Source organism: Tinamus guttatus, unplaced genomic scaffold (assembly GCF_059628265.1).
Source record: "Tinamus guttatus ecotype Peru unplaced genomic scaffold, ASM5962826v1 Tinamus_guttatus_pri_ptg001150l, whole genome shotgun sequence".
NCBI classification, from domain to species: Eukaryota; Metazoa; Chordata; class Aves; order Tinamiformes; family Tinamidae; genus Tinamus; species Tinamus guttatus.
In genome coordinates this window covers 2,165,394-2,191,468 of record NW_028289684.1, presented here as the reverse complement: position 1 = coordinate 2,191,468, position 26,075 = coordinate 2,165,394, and the positions used below count along the sequence as shown (strand labels likewise).

The following is a 26,075-nucleotide window of genomic DNA, read 5'->3' as shown; positions in this document are numbered from 1 at the left end:
GGCTTTTTGATGTATAGTGAGGAGTGTTATTGATCCGTGCCTGAAGAAAACTTGCACCGCGGATGAGCCGGGCTGCTGGGCTAACAGCCGGTGCAGAGCAGCTGTGAAAGGCAGGTTCTTTATTGGCAAGGAGACATGAAATGACTTGGGCTTTGCGGTTCTCAGGGGCGTTTAAAATGCTTCTTAAGAGCAAAGCCTTGCATTTGGTCAATGTGTTGTGTTCTGAGAAGCTCCTTAAGTGTAAAGCACCATTTAAAAAAAGGAAAAAGGATGGAGGGGCGGGAAACACTATATCTCAGCTGTTATAATTCATCTCCCGCTGAGGTTAAAGGACATGAGAGATGTTCAGTGTTGGGTTGGCAGCAGCAGGCCTTGCATAAGCCTGGGTTTCTGCTGCCTCCACTTCACTGGGTCTCAGTTCTGGTCCCCAGCACAGCCTTGGGTGCTCCCATACTCCTGACCTTGATGGGGTTGAGCTGCTGCATGATGCGAACCAGGCCAGGGATGCCCAAGTTTGCCCTGGGAAATAAAGAGAAGATCTCAGCATAGGGATAAAACCCTGCATTAAAACAACATGATGTGGATTCTGCACCAACGTGAAGATTGAATTCAGGGGATTTCTATTGCCTGACGCAGTGACTCCAGCGGCTTGGGGTATATTGCAACATATTAAAGGCTCACAGCTAATGCCAGAGTTTCGGAGAGCTTTTTGTTCCCAATTCCAGGTCTCTGAGGAAAGTGGCATGAGGGAAATTGAGGATGGGGTTTAGCATCTGGCTTAGAGCTTTTCACAAGCACAAAACTAACTTCTAGGAATTGTGCAGTGCCGTTGTTTGAAGGAAGCTGAAGTAGTTCCTTAGGTGACCTTCCCAGCAGGTACAACATGTATCATGAATGACATTTCCTTTTACAAAATTAATTATAATTTCTGTGTTATAGATGTACAGCGCACTATTAGTCTATACAGTTTCTAGATAACCTGTCAAGGATCTTTCATCACTCATGACACTAGTATTTTTTTTTTCTGATCATTATTTTCTCTTCTAGAGACTTGCTTCCCTCTTCCACCTTTTAGGCTGTCTATTTTTGTCCACTGTCCTCTGGCATAGATTTTTTTTTTTTTTTTTTTTTTTTTTTAGGTTTTGTTACCAGAGTTTCTGTGTTTATTTTTGTATTCCACCTGTTTTTCTAGATAACTTGGAGGACTGTTTGGGGTTTGAGGAACAATTCTCAGGAAGTTCTGGGAGCTTGAGCAGAAGCTAGGTTCTGGAGGCTCACATGCAAAGTGCAATGATTAACAGAAAGCTTGTGCTTATGAAGTGCGCACAGCTCTGGCAACCTGAGCACGCAGTGATAAGCATTTGGACCATTGGATATTATACTGTATTTAATGTTCTGATGGAGGACATGAAAAAGAGGCTCAGCAATGAGAGACAGGGACTATCAACTTCAATTCAGGCTGCAAATTAACAGTGCTAAAAGCTGGCTTGAAGTAGTTAACAGACTTTGTGTACACCATATTTAGTACTACTTTCTCCTGAATATAATTTAGCTTATTTGACAGTATTTAGTTTTAATAAACTCTTGACTAGTCTTTTATCTTTTTTCTCAATTCTTTTCAAGTAGTCTGTATATTTTTAGCAACAAGATATTCCAAATTAGGACAGATTTCCAGGTGTGTTTCCAGAGTCATGGAAGAGAGTTGTTTTTTGTTTGCCTGTGCTGTTTGTGTATTCAGCCCCAAATTAATGTAAGATTTTCATTGACCAGAAACATTTAAAAAAAAATTGTTTCTCAAACCATATTAGATTTATCCAGAGAAGGGCAGAGAAGCTACTTTATTCTAATATTTTTGGGGAGGATCTTGTTCCAGGGTAATAGCTGGAATGCAGGGACTTCTATTGCTCATAACTTGCTCCCTGGCACGGTAATGGCTTGCATGGCAAAGCAAAGTGTCCTCCAAATGAATCCATGCAGAGTTCTCAACTCAGATCATTTTATTTCAGGAACAGCTTTCTGTAGCTTTTTGAAGCATACTAAGAATAAGATGTCAAATGACTGCCCACGAACTGTTCTTGCACTGGTGTTTGAATTGAATGCATATGTGTGTATCCATGGAGTATTTTTTTTCCCCCTTCAAATCAAAGTAGTATATAACTTTAATCCTAATAAATGCTACAGTGACTTTGGTTACTTTGCTGAATGGCAGCTGTATCCCCTCAGCATTAGTGGTGAGATGCCTTGAATGATTTTGACCATGGAATGAGAGAGGGATGTGGTATCTGGCCAAATGGCTGGCTCTTTTTAAGAAAACCTTTTTTACTTTGTATTTCAGGTGATATTTGAATCTGTCTCCTTGAAAGGACATCCAGGGTACATTGCTGTGGATGAAGTCAGGGTTCTTGCCCATCCATGCAGTGAGTATTTTTTTTTAAGCATGTTACTGTGTTATATATCAGGATTTGCAGTCTAGATGGACAGTTCACCCACTTCAACCAACTCTAAACTGTCTTCTCAAGTCCCTCTTAAGAGAACCAGCCTTGCATAGCTATGTAACAGCAAGTGTGCAAAAGGCAAGACTGTTCTGGTGGTTTTGTTATTTCTGAATCACACTCTTGATAAAAAGATCCCAAAAGCTTCTGATCTTTTTAAACAAAACTTAAGCCCACTAAGCACTTCTGTGCAGATTTAAAATGTCTTATTCGGACTATGCACTTGCACAGGAGTGAGACTATTGCAGGCTCGTAATGTTGTTCAGAATTTAGTACTATGGCTTTTTTCTGCCCTAGTCACTGTGCATCTGATCAAGATCTTTGTGTTTAAAAAACCCCCTAAATGCCAGCCTTTGGGGCTGAGCTGCTTTGGTTTGTGTCCACAGTGTGTGTGTTGTATACGTAGTGTGCAGTCTCCTCTAGAGATTTTTAGAGCCTTTGTGTTCTTTAATGAGTTCAGACATGCTTTTTGATTTTCTTCTTCAAATATATGAATGTCCTTATGAATAATCTGTAATGATCCCATGCCTTTTAGTGCTAAAGTTATTACATGTTTGGTATTCAAATTCAATTTGGGATGGTACCCTGATTTTATTTGTCTTTTGATGCTGCCAATGCAGCAAGCCTGGGGCCATTTGGAAAGGCAGCACAAGCCCGTTGCAGAGCGTTGCAGCCTGTGGCACCCGTTGGTGGTTCTGGGGAGGCCGTGGCAGCTGCTGAGCACAGGTCAATCACGTGGGCCGTGTCTGCGGGGTGAGATCAGTGGTTTTCATGCAAAACAAAATTTCAAAGAATAGGTGCCGTTGAGTGTGCTAGGCATGGTTCTGCTTGAGCTTAACAGGACATTTCTGCTAACTGCAATATGGATAACTGCTGTTTAACTGAATTACATTTATCACGTGCTCATTTCGTGGGCCTCTGGGTGCATTTACTTCATTAAGAAAAACTTACAATCAGTATTAACCAGCTGCTGTTGCGAACTGGCAGCATCCAAGCAGATCCCCCACCTGGTGCTTCGGTTGCACAGTGTGATGAGTGCTGCCTCATCCCATTACTGGTGGAGGGGCCAATAAAGCCAAGCAAGACCTGGACAAGAAAAGTGGTTTAAAAAGGAGAAAAGATGCAGTGTTAGACCCCTGCGTATTGAAGTATTTAAACTGCTGTTTAAGTCCATTTCTCCAAGTATTCACAGGGAGTTTCAGTGTCAGTTGAACTCCCTTTTTGCCTTTTGTGCAGAGGCCAAGTGCATTGCTCATAAAGATCAACTGAAGTCCTTCATGTTCTTTCTACTACTTTTTAAAAAGAGAAGGGGGCATTCTGCCCAGTCAGGTCTCTTCTGAATATTTTAACTGTCTTTTTTCTGCTAGAATGAATAGGAGTTTCCCAACTGTGCCATTATTATTGGACAAATCCACCAGAAAGCTTCATATCGTCCTTCAGAAACCCGTTAATGCTACTGATGCATTTACTTTATTTACTTTTTAACTGATCTCCCAGTTCAAAAAAACTCCTAACTGCAATGATGCAACCTGTAACCGCTTGGCTGTGCATTGTTTTGCCACTCGCAGCCTCCAGTGGTGCCTGCAAGTAAATTCTTCAAACATGCACAGTGAGGGTGATGATAGAAATTTGAAACAGGTTCGAAATGAGTTTGAATATACGGTATTCTCCCTGTATGTTCCTGGCAGTCTTTCAAATGCTGCTTGTGGCTGATTCCTGCAGCTGCATTTGCTGTTTGGCAGCAAGAGCCACTCGAGGCAAATGTCAGCCAAGTGCTCCCTTGACTTGGGCAGGTTTTGCCCCCTTTTAATTCTTTGCAGGTAGCCTAACTGAAATCCCAGGAACTGTGAAACTCCTGCTTACCCTGGAGATGACTGAAATAATTTTTCCTTTTTCTCATTTCTGTTTCGCCTCCCTAGATCATGGTGTATCAGCAAAATGCCCCTAGTGCCATGGTGATGGAGAAAGAAAATGTCTCTAGGTAGCAGATAATTGCTCTGTTTCTGTGGTCAGAGTTTGCCAGAGTTGTTGGCGACTGTGGTACAGCACCCACTTACAGACATTCCGTGTGAACGTGTCTGGAAAACGTGCTTGCCCACAGACAGCCATGAAAGCGGTAGCTAATGAGCTATATATCAAGCTATACATCAAGCCTTGTGCGCACACACAGATTCCCATGTCCTTTTGAAGCTGTTTAATTCCAGCAGAGAAGCTGGGATTGATATGCGCTCAGAAATTATGCATGCTATTGGTGCCTAATCTCAATATGCACAGGCCTTTAATATGAAAGGTGAGCATGAATTTGAAAAAGTCTGACCTTTAGAGTCTCACAAGACTCCTCTGTGCCTTACTAGAAGTATTTAAGTGGGGCACAAACTTTATTCTGAAGCCCAGAGCAGAACTGATTTAATTTGAAAGGGGCAGATTCACTGCTGTAACAGTCTTACATTCCTCTAAGTTTGCTTACAGAGATGAATGAGTCTATGGTTTAGTTCAAAAACAGCTCCCTAATCTCTTTCCTGCATGAACAGATGATTAGTTAATATCAGGGATGTCAATGTTTTAGTATCAGTGATCTAAAACTTAGTACTGAATATAAAATCAGTGGCACACTGATATTAGTGATTAATAAACTGAGAAGTGATATGCTAATGTCAGCGATGTTAATATTTAATAATAGTGGTTTGATATCTAAAACCCTGGGATTTATTTGACAATGAAGAAATTAAAAAAGGAAAAAAAACAACCCTGTGTGAAATGGTTTGGGGCCTTTCACACTTGACAAACTCTAAAGTGTTTGATTATTTTTTGACCTTTATAGAAACATAGTTTTATGAAGAAAATAAATTACTCAATTAGCCTTTATAGCAAGTGCTAAGAGCTTGTGCTGCTGACTGTGATCTGAGAGTAAATGTGGGATTCGGGATGTGCTGGAGCTCCCTGTGATCCCTTGGGTCGCCCTCTGCTCCGTGCTGAATCCTTAAGGGTAAAGGGCAGCCCTAATTGCTGACCCGCTTTGTCACGGGTGGCCCTGCTGTGGCCCTACCAACTTGCTGAGCGTGTAGCTGATCCCACCTTGCTCCGCTCCGGCGTCACTCGGCGTTTTCTTGTAGGAAAAGCACCTCATTTCCTGCGGCTGCAGAACGTGGAGGTCAACGTGGGGCAGAACGCCACCTTCCAGTGCATCGCCGGGGGCAAGTGGTCGCAGCACGACAAGCTCTGGCTCCAGGTAAAGCCCAGGGCGCTTCCCAAGCAGAAATCAGTATGTGGGGAAGGACTGGGTGGTGGGACAATGTCTCTTCATGGGGATCTTTTTTTAGCTGTTTTAGGCTGTTCAGAGGTCACATTGACAAGATACAGAAGATGGTGACAGTAAAACTATGGTTTCAATCAGATGCCCACATGCCTGAGGTTTCAATCAAACACTTAGTAGTAAAATAGAGAAGGTGCTAACCCCTCCCACGGTAACAGGAGGGATCTGGGAGGGCTGCCTGGATGGTGCAAAATAGGCAAAGCCACTGTGTACCCACCTGATTTCTTCTTTTTAGCTACCCTTGGTTGGGTTAATCAGATCATTCTTTCTGATCATTCACTCGAAGACTTCAAGAAAGAGAAGCAAAATCTTCCACCTCTTTTTTTTTTTGGTCTGTATTTTTGCCCTCTTGGTACCCTCTTGGTGCTCGAAAGACTGGTTCGTGCCGGTTGTGCAGGTATGGCAGCAAGCTTTCGGAATGGATTCCAGTTCTAAAGTTAGAAATGGAAAAATGAGCAAACCTAAAAAGCAAAGTACTTCCCAGTGAAGGGCAAAGTGATTTTTGGCACCCTCTGATGTGCTTGGAAATATGGAATGTTAACACTGCCTTGTTCCACACACAAAGCTCTCCTGAAAGCTTTTAAAGCATGAGAACTCTGCCTGCTTCCAAGCTTCTGTGCCATTTAACTGTTGACACCCCAAACAAGAAGCCTCTGTTTTTCTGAATACCTCCAAGATGTTGTAGACTTCAAACTTCAGCAGCTTTAATTAACTTCAGAGAGTTGAAGGAAATCAGCAGGTTTTATTCACAGCTCAGGCAATGTGATTGAGGCCCTAGTTGGACAAGCAGGTGCTTAGAGCTCTTCCACTACAGCAGAGCTGAAACGTGCAGCTTTCCTTGCATTGATGCCCTGAGGACAGAATTCAGTTCCTTTATTTTTGGCATCTATAAAAAGCTTAATTTTCAACACCTTCTGAAGTAGAGTGACCCTTGCCATAATTGCTATGGCATTTATTCAGATAACTAATGGATTTTCTCATTATTTAAAATTTTATTTTAGAAATGTGGCTGAACTTTAGTTGAAAAAAATTGAGTCTAAATATTAGGAGACTAATTAGCAAAGATGAAAATTAGTAGTAGGAACCCACTTGTAGTAATGGGAAGAATACTTGAGTTGGTGAGAAATGCATTTAGCATTATGTTAAATGGCCCAACAGTTGTTGTAACTGTATGGCTACCACAGCTGTTATCTTAATTCCATTTTTATCTGAAATTTCTTGACTTATGTTGTAGTTTTAATGTCCATGGAGATGCATTTTGCCTTATGCTTTATCTTTTTTGAGTTCTTTCTATAAAATCTTCCACAATTATGACTAGATGTGTGTAAAAGTTCTGACCTGAAGCAGTGTGGGCCTTTTCCCGTGAGAAGCAGAGATTTGAGAGAAAAATTATTGTTGTTGCTAGTGGAAACTTGTTTTCGATTCTTTAAAATTGAAGCATTTAATGAAAATAGCCTTCAAAATGCCACCCAAAAAGATTGATTATCAAAAATGGCAAAATGTTATTTTTCTTTGCAACTCCTGATAAATTAGACCAACTGAGCAAGTTCAGGTGTTTATGTTGTGTAGAAGCATCAATTTATGGTCAGTTCTTCATCTATCTGATTTTCAGTTATGAAAATGTAGTGTGGCCTTGGTAGAGAGGAGCTTTTTGAGCCATGTTTGGCACACAAACATGTCTGTTGTCCAATTAATTTATTTAAATTGGTCCTGAACCAAAATTTTACACCTGCCATTGCCAGGTGTACCAAACCTGTTTGTATTTTTCCAGGTGTACAAAATCTGTTTATTTGTGGCATTTTCACGTGGTAGCTAAGCTCCTAAATGTGTCCTGTACAAATACAGGGTTGGAGCTGTCGCTCTCCAGCCTTTCCAGTACGTCTATCACAGCAGCTATCCAAATATGCTTCAAAAATTGCATAGGAAAACCTGAATAATCTTAAATATATATGCAAGGGTACTTGCACCCATTAGATCCTACAATGCAGAGCCCATGTTAGGTTTGAATGGTCCCGTTAGCAAGCTTTTATTGAGAATTTGTACCATATTTAGCCCAGCAATGGGAATGTGAAGGTCTAAACACTGTTAAGAAGCTTAACAAAGCCTGACTTACCTGCAGAAAAGCCATCAGTGTGTTCTCCTAACTCGTGCTGTTGTTGTCTGCTTTTCCAGCAGTGGAATGGCAGGGACACAGCGTTGATGGTGACCCGAGTGGTCAACCACCGGCGCTTCTCGGCCACCGTGAGCGTAGGCGACACTTCGCAGCGCAGCATCAGCAAGTACCGCTGCGTCATCCGCTCCGACGGCGGCTCCGGCGTGTCCAACTACGCGGAGCTCATCGTGAAAGGTAGGACGCTTCAAAGCAACAAGTTTCTGGTGATTATTTCTTCACAGGCGGCAGCTCTGCATTAAAAAATTACATCCTATTGGACCTTTCTCTTTCATTCGTTATGTTTTAAGTAGGAAAAAAGGATTGTGAAGTGGCATGTATTTCAATCAGTTTTCTTAAATATTTGAATTGTGGAAACAAACTTTGTCTGGATGCAGCCCTGTTCGCAAGCTCTTTTTTTGTTAACCCTATTAGCTATGGGTCCTTTTAATAAGTAATGCAGCACTGGGTGTGCGGTGTCTTTTAGACGAGTCGGTCTGCACAAGGCTGCTCGTGGTGAATAGTGGGCCTGATTATTCTCGTGTCCCAAAGGAAACGGTGGAGACAACAGCAGTTGCTGAAGGAAGCTTGGCCTGTGTTATGCCCTAAAATTTGATAGCTGCTCCTGTTTGGCACGTGCAAGATGGTGCTTGTTGAAGAGTGTAGAACGGGACTAGGTTAATTGAGGAGAGAATACTACCATGAGGCACAGGGTAAAGTGCTGCCTTTCTCAGACTCTTCCTCAGTTACGTCACAGGGACCCTCACTGCCTCTTCAGAAGGAAATCTGGGAGACAGCTGAGTCACTCCTGAGCCTGCTTTGTCCTCAGTCCCATCTTACACATTGGGTGAAAGGAAGATGCTCACAGAGTATGATTTTATTGGTGGAGGGCTGCTGTAGAAACAAGATTGCTTTTTTCCACTGCCGTCCTTGCTACTGGATTCCTAGGGCATTTGACATTCAAACCTTTGCAAGATCTCAAATGCCGAGTGTTGAGTGTTGTAGGTATCCAAGCTGCACAGATCACAAGGAAAATGTTCCAGTGAGGTGCCAAGGGCTCTTAATGTCCCCTGAAGGATCTTGATTCTGTCTTGTTTGCCTCGGAAGGAGTTAATTCCTGATTGAAAAGGAATCAAGTCGCCAGTAGTGGTGTATCTAGTGTTGCATTACAACCAAATAGAAGGAAGACAACCTTCCAGAGGAGCAAATACCAGAATGTGCAAAGTAGGGTGTGTGCTGGACGCTTTCTTGTGTGGGAACTTGAGAAAGGACAAATCAACAGAATAAGTTACGAACACAAGAGATATCCTTTGCATAGGATATCATTGATGGATTCATTGTTGGATTATTAAAACAGGTGGACACCAACCTAGAAGAAATTAAGGGATTATATTGAAAGAATCTTCCTCTATTTCTTATTCCTATTTAGTAAGCAGGTAAGGTTGGTTGTTTGAGGTTAGTTGGAAGCAGCAGTAAATCACACTGGGATTGCATGGATCAGTGCTTCCAAAATAGTCTGACTCATTTTGGTGTGGATAATAACAAATTTGTGATGCATGTGCACAGGCTGAAATGAAAGCAAACCGGAATTGTTAAATTCTGAAGACATGTTTATTGAATTGCAATAATGTACTTGGGTAACATTAAATTAGTTTGTAATTGAAGTTTTGCTCAATTGACAGCTCCTTCCTTAAACTTGCTAAATCCAGCCTAATGCTGCCTCTTGTGTTCCTTCTCGCAGTCAGTTAAATGCAAAACGACACAGGATTGCTTCAGCAAAGGTCAATGTCTCTGTGTGTCTTACCTGTACAGATCTCAGTTTGCTTCCTAGGAATAAGATTTTTTTTTCCCCTATGGTATCAAAATAGGAAAGAGTAACTCATATTTCTTGACATTTCATCATTATTTAATAAGTACAGAAAGAGAGAATTTGCTTTGAAATACACTTGCTACTCTTGCACTTTACATTGAAGCAATAGATGATCTAGTTCACAGAACAGCTTGATCAGTGAAATTAAACCTAAACCAAATCCTTCCTTCCACAGGTTCTCCCCTTCCTTGTCTGCATACATGCAAGTGCTTAGCTAAGCTAAAAAAGGAGATTATTGCAAAGTAATTACTGGAAATCTTGCACAAAAGACCATAACATAATTAGTTTCAAATTATTGCAGTGTGTTTAGAAGCGGCTGATGCTTTCACAGCACTGAGAATAAGTTTTTCTGTGGAGTCAGTCAGTGCTTACGGTAGCACTTCTCTGTATTCTGACTCAGTTGATACAATGCCTGTATAATTGATGATATATTTACTTATTTGCACTCTAGAAACATAATAGTCAAGTAAGAGAAATCTATCATTTCCATCTGTGCACCCTACCATTCCATGCTGCCCCAGTAGAAATTGTTCTCCTTGATTTCTTCTTTCTCACTGTTGCACATGCAGTCATTTAATAGATTTTTGTCCAGGGTGGTTTTCAAAAGCCCCACAAACCCCCAGAGATTCCTGCAGCTTCCCCTCCTGCTGCCATACGAATGAAATGCTTCCTGCCTCTCCTGGCTGTAATATTAAGTTAACTGCACGGCAGTTACTCGTGTTGTGAACTGAAAGTGGGTTTTGCTGCTGTGAAGATTGTTTGAAAGACTGTGAAACCGGCTGCAGCGTGGGCATTTACGATCAGTATTAATGGCGTAGCTCAAATGTCCTTGCAGGAAACGTGTCACCTTATGTCACATTTTACACTGGGTGCTAGGGGACACACATGGCCTAGAGGTTTGTTTGGCAGTTGTTTTGTTCTGCTCCCTCTCGGATATTTTGTGTGCCTAAATTAATGACCTACCCGCTGGTAGCAGTCAGCTGGGAGCTGATCAGAAGGGAGTGTTTCAGCATCTGTGACTTGCCTTTCATGAATGATTTGTTTTCTCTGGCTTTTGCTCTCCGGAAAGGCCCTCCAGCTTCTTTGGGTGCTCTCACATGTGTTTTCATGGCGTGCTCTGCTCCAGGAGAGCTCCCTGCTGCCTGGGAGATGCTCCGCTGCTCTTCAAAGCATTCCCTTAGTCAACACGGATAAAACTTACCTAAGTGGCTTTCTGTCATCATCGGGGTGTTCAGGACAGCTTGGTTTTCATCTGTCACTCTTCTCTAGAAGCTGTTAGCCGTGAGAGCTGATGCCTTGAGTGACACCACGGGGAGAGGTGGCTCCTTTTCCAGAGTTGGACTGGCTGATTATTTTCTCTCCTTCCTTTCAGCGATGACACTTGTTGCTGAAATTGCATCAACTGTTTATTAGCTCACCAGGTGTGCAGGGGAGGCTGCCCCAGTGATAGCAGTCATTTCTTCGTAGTGTGCTCTAGAATTAAAATAAATAATAAAAAAAACTCAGCAGCAACAAAAGCTGCCCGCGCAAGAGAGTCAAGATATTCTAATGTGAAAAGCATGCTAAATAAGAAGACAGTACTGTTAAGAAGCTCCTGTATTAAGCATATTGTGCAAATTCAGGATAATCGTTTAAGAAGCAGACTTAACAAGACAGATATTTTGATTATTTCAGGGTTTATGATAGGAGCTGTGTACAAATAGCTGCAATGAATTATTAAACAGCCAGAAGATTTATCTGGAAAAATAGCATCCTAGAGCTTAAAGAAGTGAAAAATGAGAAGATCTCCAGTCTGTGGCTGAGCTGCAGTTGGCCCCAGAAATGCCTTTTCTGACTCTCCATAGGTTTCCATGCGTGACACAAACACAATATGGGTATGAAAGAGTATAATATGGCATTACGCATGTGCGCTAGAGCAGGACTTCTGTCAGAGTGGGGCAATGTGCTTCACAAAGATGAGAATAAAATTGCATGTCCGTAGACTCCTAGGTCTTAGGTTCCTTATAAAGCAATGGATATGAAGTGGTGGATAGCAAACGGATTCTTTTTTTTCTCCATTTTATTTTCATATTTTGTGAATGGGTAGTTCTGTATCCTAGGATGTTCGTGCCAGATCAAAGAATCACAGAATGCTGAAGGTTGGAAGGAACCTCTTGAGATCATCTAGTCCAACCCCCTGCACACGGAGGGTCACCTAGAGCATGTGGCACAGGACTGTGTCCAAGTGGGTTTGGAAGATCTCCAGATGTACATATTAAAGCTGGCATCTTTCCTTGTCATCGTGGGGTAATAAAGCAGGTCTGGCGAAGATGGTACTCAGGCCCCCATATTTCAGTTGTGACACTGGTTACATTGGTGGTGGTGAAGTGGAAAGTCCTCTTGTGCCCATCGGGATAGCGAGAGGACTGAATCCGGCTCCTCTTGGAGCTGTTTAGGAGATGAGCATTGCTGATGTCAGTAATACATGCATTTTGGATTGCAGTGCTAAAAATATATTTTCTGGCACGCGTAATAAAGTTCAGTAGCTGAAATGAATCAAAATGTCTGTCTGAGATTGCAAAAGTTGCTGCTTAGATTTGAATTTGCCTGCTTGACTAAAGCCCATTAATGAAGATCCTCCAAGTCCTCCCCGTGTGGCCAGGGCAGCGTCTCGTGCTGGTTCCGCCAGCGGCGTCGGCGAGGCCGCGGTAACGGGGTTACCTCAAGGCTGCCGCTGTCCCTGCTCCCTTCTGCGCATATTTGCAGCAGTAAATCAAGTCTGCAGCGTCTGCGTGTCCCTTGCTTTGATAAAGCCTGCAGTGAGGCTGCTCTGTTGAACCCTGCAGCCACACGCGACGCTGCGTGGCTGGCTGGGGACGGTTGTGTCCCCTTGAAATTCCTGAGCAGCTCACACCGACCTTATCACAGAGGTATCGGTTAGAGCCACCGTGTCCAGAAAGAACACCAGGCCACAGCTGGGATGCAGGAATCGTCCATAAACCAAAGCCTTATTGATAATTCAATTTTTACTCTTCCCCAACTTTTTGTATCCATCTTTTCACTTCTATTTGTACACCAAAGACTAGGGAGAATTGTGTAAAGGTTTGTCTTTATTGTAGCTACCAGGGAAATTAATATGACTTTTCTGTCCTGTCACCGAACTGAGTTTCAGGAATTCACTGAAAGGCTCACATGGTGTGCACACTGAAACCAGATTTTTTGTGAGGCAAATACCAGCCAAAAATTTTGGTTTTAATTTTGATTCAAGTTTCACTGAGATGAAGTTCCTTGAGCTTATTTGTAATGTATGGTTTGCCGAAATCGAGCGTGCTTCAGTCTCCCAAGGATGGCAGAGCACTGTGCCTGTCGGATTGTGCTTTTTCTGCCTTGTCCATGGGGTTTTCCCCAGCCTCCCAGCACGGAGGCATCGGGAATGGCTGGGGGCTGCTCTCGGCTCCCACCCTGAGGAGGAGCCAGGAGGCATCTTCTCCGCTCTCTCAAGACTGTAGCAAGTAGTTTTTCCTTACGGGAAGGTGTGGTTAACTTGGCAAGAGGTTTGCTTATTTTTAATTTATCTTTCCTCCCAACTTGAACCTGCTGTAACTGCAAGAGTCACTGTGAGCGGAAGGGAGACTTTTTGCTGCTTTGAAATATTCTCAAAAGCAGAAAAATAATGAAAACAAAATGATCAGGGGGCGAAAGACCTTCTCTATTCTCTGGATCCTTCTGCCTGCCTTGACTTTCAATGATCGATGTTGTAGGAGAGACCTCTGAAGAGGATAAGCCTTGTGCTCTCATCCCCTGTTCAAAGAGGCCCTTCCCTCCATCAGACTGTAAAAGGGGAAAAAATGGGCATCCAATAAAGTCTAACTAAATTAACAGATACTTTTGTCACACTTTAACAGACTTTTTTGCCTGATGACAGTGTCATCTATCAAAAAAATGCCTGAATATTATGTAAAATTTTGGTTTGCAGATAAAAGATGTGGCTCTAAAATTATATTAGCAGTAAATGATATTTGTTGACGAGTCTTCTTTATAGGGCGTGCCCCTAACACACCGAAGCAGGGATGCTGGCACGTGCCTTTCAGCCTGCCTAGGGTGCTGCTCAGGTTGGCAGGCTTGCCCCTAGGCCTGGGCAAGGTAATAGCACGTATTTCATGCTGCCTTGCAGAGATGTCCCAGTAATGTGGCCTTCCAGTGTGTTGCCTCTAGAGTGTAAAAACTATTAACTATTAACTCGGGCTCTTGGGTTTCCAGGGCTGGAGGCTCCCATTTTCTGTAATTTCCATTTGTCAGTCTGCAGGGTTTTGCAAGCACCGGTTCTTATTTATTTTTACAGGGAAGGTTGGAATTGCAGTTACTTTGCCAATATACTTTTCCTCCCATTATCTTTCTAACATGCTTGCCAAGGGTGGTCAGAGCAGAGAATTACCACTTTATATCACTTTTTCTGCAGCCTATGCTGCTGTTTGCAGTAGGTGGGATCGTGCCACGCAACGCCTTTGCTTTGCACTGAGCTCCCTGCCTTCTCAGTGCCTAGTTAAACATACCTGGAAGGTTTAAAGCAACTGTAGTGTTTAATTCAGGACTGTAGGTTTGCAGGTGAGAGCCTGCAATGCTGGGGCTTATTCCAAACCCCAGTCATAGAATCATAGAATCACAGAATGCTCAAGGTTGGAAGGGACCTCTAGAGGTCATCTAGTCCAACCCCCCTGCACACACAGGGTCACCTAGAGCACGTGGCACAGGACTGCGTCCAAGCGGGTTTTGAAGATCTCCAGAGAAGGAGACTCCACAACCTCTCTGGGCAGCCTGTTCCAGGGCTCTGTCACCCTCACTGTTAAGAAATTTTTCCTTAAGTTCCTGTGGAACTTTTGATGCTTCAGTTTCTGGCCAATACCTCTAGTTCTGTCGGTGGCCACCACTGAAAAAAGGCCAGCACCATCCTCCTCACTGCCTCCCTTGAGGTGCTTATAGACACTGCTCAGGTCCCCTCTCAACTTTCTCTTGTCCAGGCTGAACAGGCCCAGCTCCCTCAGCCTCTCCTCATAGGGCAGATGTTCCAGGCCCCTGATCATCCTTGTGGCCCTGCGCTGGACTCTCTCCAGAAGCTCCACATCCCTCTTGTCCTGTGGGGCCCAGAACTGGACACAATACTCCAGATGCAGCCTCACCAGGGCTGAGTAGAGGGGCAGGATCACCTCCCTCAACCTGCTAGAGATGCTCTTCTTAATGCACCTCAGGATCCCATTGGCCTTCTTGGCCACGAGGGCACCCTGCTGCCTCATGGTCACCTTGTCGTCCGCCAGGACGCCCAGGTCCCTCTCTGCAGAGCTGCTCTCCAGAAGGTTGGTCCCCAGTCCTGCTGCTACTCGGGGCTCAAGCGCCTGGCCTGGCACCTCGGAGCAGGGGGTTGGCGTGAGCCAGTGCTGCCGCTGCGCGTTGCTGGGTCCCCTTGTTGGGCCTGGCCTTTTCTTTAATTCATACAGTGAGTTGATGCCTGCTGATGCTAGTGTGACATTGTGAATCAAAGTGGCACTATCGTTTTCATATTGATTATGCCTGCACTAAAAAAATAGAAAAATGAGTTATGTATGTTATTAATTTGTTCTTCAGCTTATCCCTCCTACTTCTGCCTTTTAATTGCAGGGACTGCATTAATAGGCTACCAAATCTTCTAAGACGTATGGAGTATAGAACTGTTCTTAAACTGTCTCGTGCATTCAATCCTGTTAAATGCTTACTATTTAAGAGAAGACCCTTAAAGTATCATCTGTTGTCATACTGCCTATTGGTGAAGACTCTGCTATGATTTAGGCTAACTTTGACATTTGTGAGATATAACTGGTAGGGAGATGATAGGGCAACAGGAAGGGCATCATTTTCACATCCAAATATTACTTTTGTTGTTGAGGAAAAACACAGCCTAAATAAATAGTGAATGAATGTAAGACAAGAATGAAAACCTTGCATACGAAACGAGTTAAAGAGTGAGCCCTATAGATCCCATCTGTGTAGCAAAACCAAATGAATTTCCAGTGCAGCGAGGAGCTTGTTCCCGTGAACGCAGTGTCTCCAACCAGCGTGGCCGTTGGAGCTCTTGGGTTTTGCAGCACTAGGTGCCCAGTGGGAAGGAGGGCGGTTGCTGACGGTCCCTTTCAGACGTCCGGGAGCTCCTGCAGCTCCCAGGCTCTCCAACACTCCTATAGCCCGTGCAGGGCACCGGAACCAAGGAGTTTAAAATGGCTGTGAAAGGTGGATGGTTCCTTGTGCTGAACAAGGTGGTGATGAATTCTCTGCCTGTCTTTGACCTGGCCTAGTCGTTAGTTTTCTGGGTAGCATGTGTGAAGCTGCTTGTGTTTCTGGTTGTGTTTCTTGAGGTGAATGAACTGGTTGCCCAGCTTTTTATTATTTATTATTAATATAAAAAATACGCTTTACAAATCAAAGTACAGAACACTTAAAAATAATGTGTCAGTTCCTAGGAACTCATGCTAAAGACCATTCCATAAAAGGTTTTAAATAGCTTTTTCTCCTGTAGGTACCTTGAACCACCTTTGTACTGGGGCTGAAACCTGTCTTAATCTCTCTTTTCATGTGAATCCTGCCTTCCTAGTGACCGCCGGGTCTGTCATCAGTGGACCCAAGGATGTAGTGCAGACCTTTCTCTCTCCTTTGCTTTTGGCATCTTAGCACAAAAGTTGCTCTGGTTCTATTGTGTGAGCACTTTTAAAACTGCTCTGCCGGGTTTGGAGGTGAGTATTTACAAGCTAAAGAGGTAATTCTAAGCAAAAGCAGCAGTTTGCAAGTTTGGGATGAAGGAATGATGGAGCCTGTAAGCACTACTAGCTAGCTGAGTTCACAGCTAAGGAGATTAGCGCCAGGCAGCTCCAGAATCCCCTTAGCTTCAAAGCCGGGAGTTGGCACAAGTCTTGTGAAGCCTCTTAGCTGTTCTGCATGGAGCCCGTTCAGCAGGGCTGTGCTGGCTGTTGGGCTAAACAGGGTTTTTAGTTTGCACAGTGCTTCCCTTTGGGTGATGGAGCTGCAAGGGTTTGCTTTGCCTAAGCCCGGGGCCAGCTGGGCTCTGCAGGGCTGGACTCATTTGCGCTGGGCTTTTCTGAGCGGAACGATTAAAGAGCAGGTTCCTGCGTTAGGAAAAGAATGATTGTGCTGAGGTTGGTTCCCTGAGGTCATCGGAGACAGGAGAAGGGCCGAAGTTGCAGTCTGAATGGAGGATTTGCGCAGCACTTCTGTCCAATTGAAGCAACTTCCATTCTTCTGAGCACATAATTTCCCAGCACCTATTCTTGCAACCGGACAACCAAATCTAGTTTCCCTAGAAAAACTGCCCCAGAATCTACTGTGCCATTTCTTAGCTCTCACTGTTCTGTTAATCGTGGCCATGTTAAGCACCACCAGTTATTCCCCTCACTTGCCGGTGCTGGGGCAGCAGTTCATAGAATTCCAGAATTGTTACGTTTGGAAAAGACCTTTAAGATCATCGAGTCCAACCGTAAACCCATCGCACCACAGCTGCTAAACCCTGTCCCCGAGTGCCTCGTTTCCACGTTTCCTGTGTACTGCCAGGGACGGGGACTCCACCGCTTCCCTGGGTGGCCTGTTCCAATGCTTGGCTGCTCTTTCCATGTAGAAATTCTTCCTAATGTCTAACCCGAGCCTCCCTGGTGCACCAGGAGGCCGTCGCATCTTTCACGTGACCCTGCCTTGCTGGGACTCCTTTCACAAGAGGCTGCAGATGTGAGAACCCAGCAGAGCAGCAGCAGATCAGTGCAGTTCCCACAGGCCCTGCAGGAGGAGGGTGACGGGAAGCGTCCCAGCCAGTCCCTGCAGCCCTCGGAGCAGTTCCGACAGCTTCTCCGTGGGTCTTGGGATATCCCGGCGGCTTCACAGACCTCTGCTAGTCTTGCTGATTTTCTCTGACTTTCCTTTTATTACAAGTAATTTCAGTTGTATCTCAGTGTATTGACTGTCATTTGCATCCAAGTGCAATGCTGCACAAACATGTAAAAAAAAAAATCCATTTATTCCAGTTGTCTGTCTTTTTCACCAAGGCTTCTCTGCACTGTATCTCTTGCTCGTCTCCCTCTCTCAGCAGGAAGCTTTCATCAGTGAGTGTCTGCGTGCGAGGAAGATGCAAATAGCTGCAAGACTTAAGCTAGCTGTCTTTGGATTCTATAACTCAGCCTTTGCATGTGTTTTACTGTCTTATTTATTAGCCTGCAGCTAATACTGAATTACGCGACAGACTACAGTTTATGAATTGTTTGTTCCTCAGCAGGATACAGACACAAATTAAAATTGAAGAGGTTTGGCTTGCCTATTTCCTTAATTTTCTCTTTTTCTTGTGGCAAATGCGAAAAAATTACACCCTCTCTTGCTGCTGCTTCTGACTTTTGGGTTGTCTCTTGTGAAGGGTGCTCGCAACAACATATTGCCTTGCAGAAGGCTGGTAAACTAGTACTTAGTCTTCTAGCTCAGGCTGCTTACTACGTTGTTATTTGTTAGTATTTCCACACTTACGAAGTTGAAACTCTTAAGCTTGAGCCCTCCTGTCCCCCTGCTTAGTCCCCAGCCTTGAGCACAAACCCGCCTGTTCCTGAGGACAGAAATCTCATTGCAGGCCAAAATCCTGTAGAAATTTCTAGCTAGCGAACTATGAAAAGTCCTAAACCACTATAGTGTTTGAATTCTTTTTTAAGGTTTAAAATTGGGAATGTTCATGTGACGCTGACTTTAAATATATATACAGAGCTCTGAGAGCACCAGGCTTGATTTTTGTGGATGAGCCCTGACAACCAAGTGCCATATTCGTTCTCTGCTCTGTGCTAATGAAGAACAAGATGACATTAAAAGCTTTGTGGATCAGATGACAAGTGTTGAAAGCACCCAAGGTTTAACTTCACAGTCTCTAATTGAATTGCACACTGACAATAATTAGGAGAAATACACTCTGTCTCTCTCGGATGTAACCTTTTCAACATATGTATGGTCCTCCCCAGAGCTCTGCTAGGTGGATATTATTATTAGTTACCGTGCATTTAGCTGCGGTGTCTGAGAAAACTTACTCTGCTAAAGAATAATCTTTAAATTGTTCATCACTTATTTTTCCGTCTCCCCCCTGGAGTCCTGGTGCAGATACAATCTTTGCAGTTGGATTGTTGGTATTTTCTGGACAAAAGAAATGGACGCTCCTCATTAAAACTGTGATAGTTTTAATAGGAACTATGCTCTTGCCTCTTCTAAGAATCACGCTCGGAGCAGAGGAGCAGAATTTCTGCGTGTCTCAGCCCCAGGTAGAGCAGCTCCACACTTGCAAGGAATTTGTTTATTGTTTCTCATGTAACGAGTCTCACTTGCGGATGCACTGTCAGACTGAAAAATGGTTTAATCTAATTTGACCTGCTTCAGTATGCAAGCCATAGAATTTACTAGTCATTTTCGCTCACGTGCAATAATGTATGAATAAAACAGAATAGTTTCAGAGGGTGATTTAAAGTTTTTAGGTGATGCAGAATCCCTAACAACCTTAGGTAAGCGCTTTGAATACCAAATTATTTTCACTGTTTATCTGTATCTCGATTTTAGTCGAATGTTTTTACCTTGTGTATCTAGCCACCGGATCCCAGGCCTTTCTGCTAATTCTAATAAATCTTCAAATATTGAATGTTTTGTCCTTGGGCGAGTATGGGAACTTGTACTGACCATGATCTTGGCTTTGATTATCTCCCGTAAGTGCCTCGAGTTTCTCTGCAAGATCTCTTGCTCTGTTGAAGCACTGCTTTCAGTTCTGCTGAAAGCATCTCACGCTGGACTTCCCACCCCTCCTTGGAACATCTGCTTTTGTTTCCACAATCAATAGGTTTGCTTCTCGTGTTCTCTTTCTTGCTATGAGATGCAGAAACTCAATGCACGAGTAAATAACTTTTCAGGTGTGATGCAAGCCTCTCCAGCAGGGACAAAGAAAGGAGCTATAAATACTTAGCTGTCTGCTAAAGAAACAGCACTTTTTCACATAGAAGATTTCAGGTGGCAGGAGAGTGACTTTGCCTAGGTGGTAACCTAGGGGACTCAATACAATATCAGAACAAACGTATTAAAATTTAGTGAAAGAAACTGTAAGAAAGTGTGCTGGATGCCTCAAGCAGAGGCTGTAAGGAGATTTTTTTTCTACTGAAGTTGTTGGTTTTAAGCTTGGATAGGTAACTCAAATTATGTTTTGTCACGTAACCTTTCAGTATCTGTTACAAAGAAAATGAGCGTCTTGAATCCCTCATCCCCGAAGGCATCTCAGTATCCCAGGAACACCTTCCTAATTGGAACACCCAGGTATTTTTGCATGGGCTTGCACAAAGCTGTACCAGTATCAGTGTATGATGAAGGGTGAACTCTTTCCATGTATTTCCTTGGCATGTCAGATATGGGATGTTTGGAGGCAGTCCTGCATGCGTCGCATGCGTGTCCTGCCCGTAGCCGTGTGCTAAACGCAGGTGTGGTGGCCCTGCAACCAGGTGTTGTTTGATCAGCTTGGAACTAGCTCTCATAAAACGTGGTGGAAGAAATCAATGAAGTGATGTTGCCTGTGGCCATCTTACTCTCGGATAGCCATAAGCTCTTCCACTGTGATCTCTGCTTCCTGGCTCTGGAGATCTGCGCTGGAGATGGGAACCTCCTCTGGGAGGTGAAGCCTCTGCATCGTGAGGGTGTCAGGGAGGTTTGTGAGTGCCCCTTGTGCTTCTCGTGGCACTTGTGCACCTTGTGGCCTGTAGGAATGAAGCACAGAAGGTATTTTATGAGCATTGGCAATCACTCTGTCATCAACAACAGGGTGAACTGGTAGATTTGCCTTAGTGGAAAGAGATGCAATGCTTTATGCTTCTGGAATAAATCAGATGAAAATCTTATTTGGTGCTGCCTCTGCCATCCTTTTCCTTTATGCGGGACTTTTGAGTGGTAGTTTCAATCTTTTCCTCTTTCTTGCAGGCTCTAGAATGCTATTTGGGAAAATACCAAGAGCTATCATGGGTCATTAGAGCTATCATAGTGAACAGCATACTGTGAAGCAGATTGGAATTTCTAGCATTTACTACTTCTTCAAAATGCATTTGGTAGGGAAAGAGAAAAAAATTGATCTTTCGTTGTAATACTTAGGAATCTCTCACGGGGAGCAGTCTAAATCGAGAAGCGTGTTGCAGGGCTGAGCATTAAGCTGAAAATAAGCATGTGTCCAGCTGGAGTGAGAGTGGAAAGTGTGGTGATCCGGAGCACTTTCTGAAACATGGTGTATAATAAAAGACAAAAATGACAGGATAAGTATGGAGTGGAAAAGAAAGATTTGCCTAGTTTTGAGATGGTTTAGGCTGGCAGACCCTTCTGGGGTGTCCTTCATCCCCAAGGAGGAGCCCAACAGGAGTCATGCTGGGGCTGCTGTGCTTAGTGCAATGGCTGGGGGATGACGGGGCAGATCTTGTAGGGTTTTGGACGCGGGCATCCTGCGACTTGTTTTGGAGTTGGTCTAGGTGGGAAGGGAGGCGAAGGGCCCCGCGCAGTGTCCTGCCGTCCTGGGCAGCACGGACGGGCTCAGCAGGTCCTGGTGCCGCCGGAGCCGCCGCACTGGCATGAGGGACCTGAGCGAAAGCAGGACAAGGCGGGTGGCTGGAGCGCCAACACGCAAGGAAAGCCTTGGTGGAGCTTAGCAACAAGCTGAAATGGATTCTCTTAATTTCTTAACGTTACCACTGAGCTACAAGACATAATCCAGCTTTATGTTGTTCTTAAAAAAAAAAAAAAAAAAAAAAAAAAAAAAAAAAACTGGGATGAGTTCGGATGAACTTGAAGACACTTGCTCACCAGAGCAGTTACTGGCTGCATTTTGGCATTCAGAGCTCACTGGTGCGCAGTGGAAGCTCTTCTGCCTCCACTGAGTTTGATTCTAGCTCCTCTAGTCTCAGCTGCTGCTGCTTAACCATCTTTTGCTTTTGAGGTTGACTTGAAATTTTCAGACAACGAGTCCCCCAAGCTGGCCCTAAATATTAAATGCCGTTTACTGCGGCGTACTCTTCAGCTTGCTGCTACGGGAGGTAGCAGGTCTTCAGCTGTCGTGTCTAGAAGAAAGTCAAGTGGGGCAAAAATGGGGGGAAATCACTGAACAGATGTATTTATTGAAAAAATACGGCTTCGTGCACAAAATTCAAGCTGTCCTACCCACTGAGCGGCTTGAATTTTCCATGGAAACAGCATATGAATTGGCATATGTGTAACTTCTAATGCTGGTGACCTCTAAAGCAGAGGCATGTGAAACACGCTGCAATATTTTGATGATTTCCTTATATGATTTGATTTGCTTAGCTCTCCAAAACCGTAGCAGCCTGAGCATCATCATAACCTAGTGACAACAGAACTTCCTTTAGAGCCTGCGCCTGTAGCTCCAGGACCTTCGGAGCTGGGGTTTGTTCCTGAGTTTTGACAGAGGAAGAAGCGCTCTGGAAAAAATACCTCCTGTTAAAGTCCTTCTGGATTGGATCTCTTCTTTAAAAACAGTAGTTCACAACACTGATGAATCGGATTTCTCTTAAAATACCAGCAGGAAGGAAAAATAAAAGAAAAGTAAAAGAAAAATACAAGAATCAAATACTTCAGGAATGGATTAGGTACTTGCCTGGGTAAGAGCTTCCCCAATGGTGCTGCCAGGAACTTAAGGAAGTAAATCCACCTCAAAGCATGATCTGAAGGTCATATCAGAGCATGAAGAAACCTCCTTCTGAAGTCTGCTCTTGTGCAGTTGGTGGGGTATCAAAAAGAAGCAAATTATTTCAGCTGGGCTGCGTACACTAAGTGAGAAACCTTCAATGTGTACAGCCTTCAGTGAGGCGTGCTGTACTACCTTTGTTTATAAGTTCTTTTGGGTAAATCCGTTGTGTGTTTTTGTGTCAGCTCTTCCATTTTTATATGCATCTGCTGCTTCTCTTCCTGATTAACTGCTCTCGAGAGCAGCAGCTCAAGTGCCAGGCCATGATGATGTCCATTCATCGTCATGTCTGTCCACATGAACATGTTTAGGTGCAGGTAAGGTGATAATTTTTCTTACATCAATCAAAATTGTGTTAGTAGGATGGCCCTCTGCTTTCTGCAAGGCATATTTATCTTGTTTTCGATGTGAACAAACAAAAATATGGTAGGTAATGCAGGTAGAACTGAATGGAGAAAATAACTCATAATTGGCGAGTAAGGCAATTGGGTTGCTAGGGTTACTCCCAAATTGTAGCGGTTTATTTACAATTACAGCAGTGCAGTTTCTGATATGGGGACCACAGTGTTGGCATACATTGCTTCAGAGGTGTTTTTTAGAAAGCAAAGCAGGAAAGCCAGGTTATTTACAATTAGTGAGGTGGTTGTATACAAAATACTGCTCTTTTATTCATGTTCCTCCAATGTATCAGAACTGTGTGGGCATTGCTAAGCCAAAAGAATTTGGTGCCAGATATTTGTCTATTTTTCTCTTGCCATTTACCCCTCTTGAATCAACTAATGTCCCAGGCAATTTTTTGAGAGTGACAAGTTCAGCTTTCATTGAGTACGTGGGGTATTTGCTAGCCCTGTGTAAACATCACAGGTGCCTGCCAGCAACTACAGCTAATGGGGGACAAAGGTGCACGAGATGTGCTCACAATCTTTGACTGATGCCACTGCAGGAATAGTCCCTGGTGAGGGCAGTAGGTGCTGTCACCTGGGAGTGCAGGCACATGTCCGGGTCCTGCTGTGCATGACACTGTGTGCGTCAAAGTAGGCACTTGTTCTGCTGCAGTCATAAACCTGCACTTGCTAATGTTCCTGAAAACTGAACCTGGGGGGACTTTAAGATGATGTCTGGCTAAATGACTCTGATTGGAGCCTGGGAGCTCATGGTGTAAAGTGCGGTAGGGCATTAGGTTCACTTACCCGAAATAACAGCTTAAAAATACGATGTTAAATGAGTTGTCATGTATCTTGCTACGTTCTGCTGCCTGCTTTTCACTATATGCATTATTATATTTCTGTGTGGAGGCATCTCTTTAAAAACAAACAAACAACAAAAGCACTTGATAAAACCCTGCTGGGTTCAATTTTCAGGAAAATTAACAGATGTAGACTGACTTGGAGTAATAAAATTGGGCAGGGTCGGGTGTGGTTAATATTGCATGAAATATATATTGAAGAGGAAAAGGAAAGTAAAATTTTTTAGGGATGTGTGTTGCTATCCTCAAGTTGTAGGAAGTGTTCTTCTCCATCCTCGAGGTTAAGGCAGGGCAGGAGATGTGGTCGTTTACTTCCAGTTTGAGTACACGGCTTTGGAACTGCCCCTTAAAAATGAATGACATCCAGGGACAGTGGGAAATGCTGCTTTTACTGAGTAGTTACCTAGAAATTCATCTCAAAACTTCTTTTTTTTTCTTTTCTTCTCATTTACTGGTATCTGTTGGCTTTCACAACTCTTGAGTTTGTTTATTTTTACTTTAATTGGTACCATCTTTACAGCTTGCAGAAAAATGAGCCACTGCGGAGGGGTGACGTTGGGAGGATGAGAGGAGAGGCTTCCGAAGCTGCTACTACTGCTCGTTGAAGCCCAGACAACTGGGCTGCAAGAACATTTGGATCTTGGATCTTTCCAAGTGAAGAGCGAGCAGACCATTAGTGCAGGGCCCAAGATATCCCGGTTTGCATCAGTTATGCCAATTAGCATTCTATTTTCCAATTGAACATGAGATTGCAAATTTAATTAGTCAACAAAAGCTTTTCTTGTTCTTTAAAGACAGCCCTAGGGAATGCTGGTTTTACGTAGGTTAAATTTAGTTCATTTTTAACAAGGGCAGCTTGAATGTTGTAGCAAGTTTATTTTGGTGCAAGACGCTTCACTGTTGGATGCTTTAAAAAAATACTTCTTCAAAACATAGCTTTTTTGTGGGGGTTTTCAGAAGTAAAAAAATTACAGTAAATACCACTGCCATCTGTTTCGTATGGGAAATTCTGAGCTGTGAATGTACTTTCAAAAGCTGAAAAGCCCATCCAGGTTTTTGGGTTTTTTTGTGGTAAAAAAATGAAGTAATTTGTAGAGTTTTTGTTTAATTTTTCATTGATTTGATTGCATGGAACCAGATGTTCTTGTTTTTTTTTCCCGTCGAAGTCTGCACCAAATCAACATGTGTGCGGGTGGCACGTGCATGCAGGAGAGACAGGGCTAGCAGGTTTTAAGAGTCCGGTCTTAGAGGCTTTGAGGGTTCATGGAATCCAATCCTTTCTGTAACACTTAAGTGTGGAAATAGCTGCAAACCTGCCACACTGCCAATGAATGGGCTTATTTAGCCAAACAGATTTTTTATGTATAATGCATTTTTTTGCATCTGTCCTCTCCCCTCCCTTGTGTGTTCACTGTGGATGTAAAACAACTTGGATTCCAGACTTTTTGAGGGAATGTTCAGCGCTGTTATGTGCCACAGAAATGGAAGTGCAGGCTGTGTACGGACTAGAATAAGCGAAACTTCTGCATTGGTTGGAAATTGCAGATATAATCACGAATGCTTTTATGCATCTGGAAGCAGTGTGTTCCTCTAAAAGCCTGCTAATTTTATTTTAAATAGGGCATGTAAATATCTGAGTCATTCTCTCATACGTCTGCTGAACCTCTATAGAAAATGCAGTCTCTTCAGTATTCAAGGCATCTAACAATACTTATTCATATGCCACTTGCCTTTATAATAACTAAATAAGAATTTCTGAATAACCATCATTAAACAAATTAGTGCAGAGCATAAACATCCATTGTAGGGTCCCTGATAAAGAAAGACCTTGTATATTCTCTGATTCAACCATTTCTGTTACCGATAAGTGTCTTCTGAGGAGGCCGCGCTGGCAGATCCGCTTTGCCTCTCGAGCCGTCTGCGCTGAACTGTTTGACACGCGGCACTTCCTTGCGAAAGGATTCCAGGTCTTACTCTGCAGGAGGGATTCAATAAGGATCCCCAAGTTTCTAAGAACCTTTCAGAAGTTCAGTCTCAGGGAACCTTAAACATCTTGCGCCTCCTCTGAGACTGCAGTTTGCACTGGTGCGGCTAGGACGCGGCTTCTCCCAGCTGGAGCCCATTAGGAGCAGTCTTCAACCGCTGCAAGGGCTCCAGGTCATATTTGGGGTGTATCTCCAGCCATGGTTCCTCTGAGCAGCCTCTGCTGCCTCTCTGGAGGCCTTGTCCAAAGGGCTTGGCTTGGTGCTCCCTCTGC

The 26,075-nt window shown here is 43.6% G+C and overlaps 1 protein-coding gene across 1 annotated transcript in view; it reads left to right on the top strand.

Annotated features, from left to right (window-relative positions):
- Positions 1–26,075, top strand: part of PTPRT (protein tyrosine phosphatase receptor type T) — a 396,902-nt gene that overhangs the window by 152,487 nt on the left and 218,340 nt on the right. Inside the window, exons 4-6 of the mRNA XM_088538697.1 lie at positions 2,336–2,417; positions 5,606–5,721; positions 7,978–8,152. Of these exons, the coding sequence (XP_088394823.1) occupies positions 2,336–2,417; positions 5,606–5,721; positions 7,978–8,152 (373 nt within the window). The remainder of the gene's footprint in view (positions 1–2,335; positions 2,418–5,605; positions 5,722–7,977; positions 8,153–26,075) is intronic.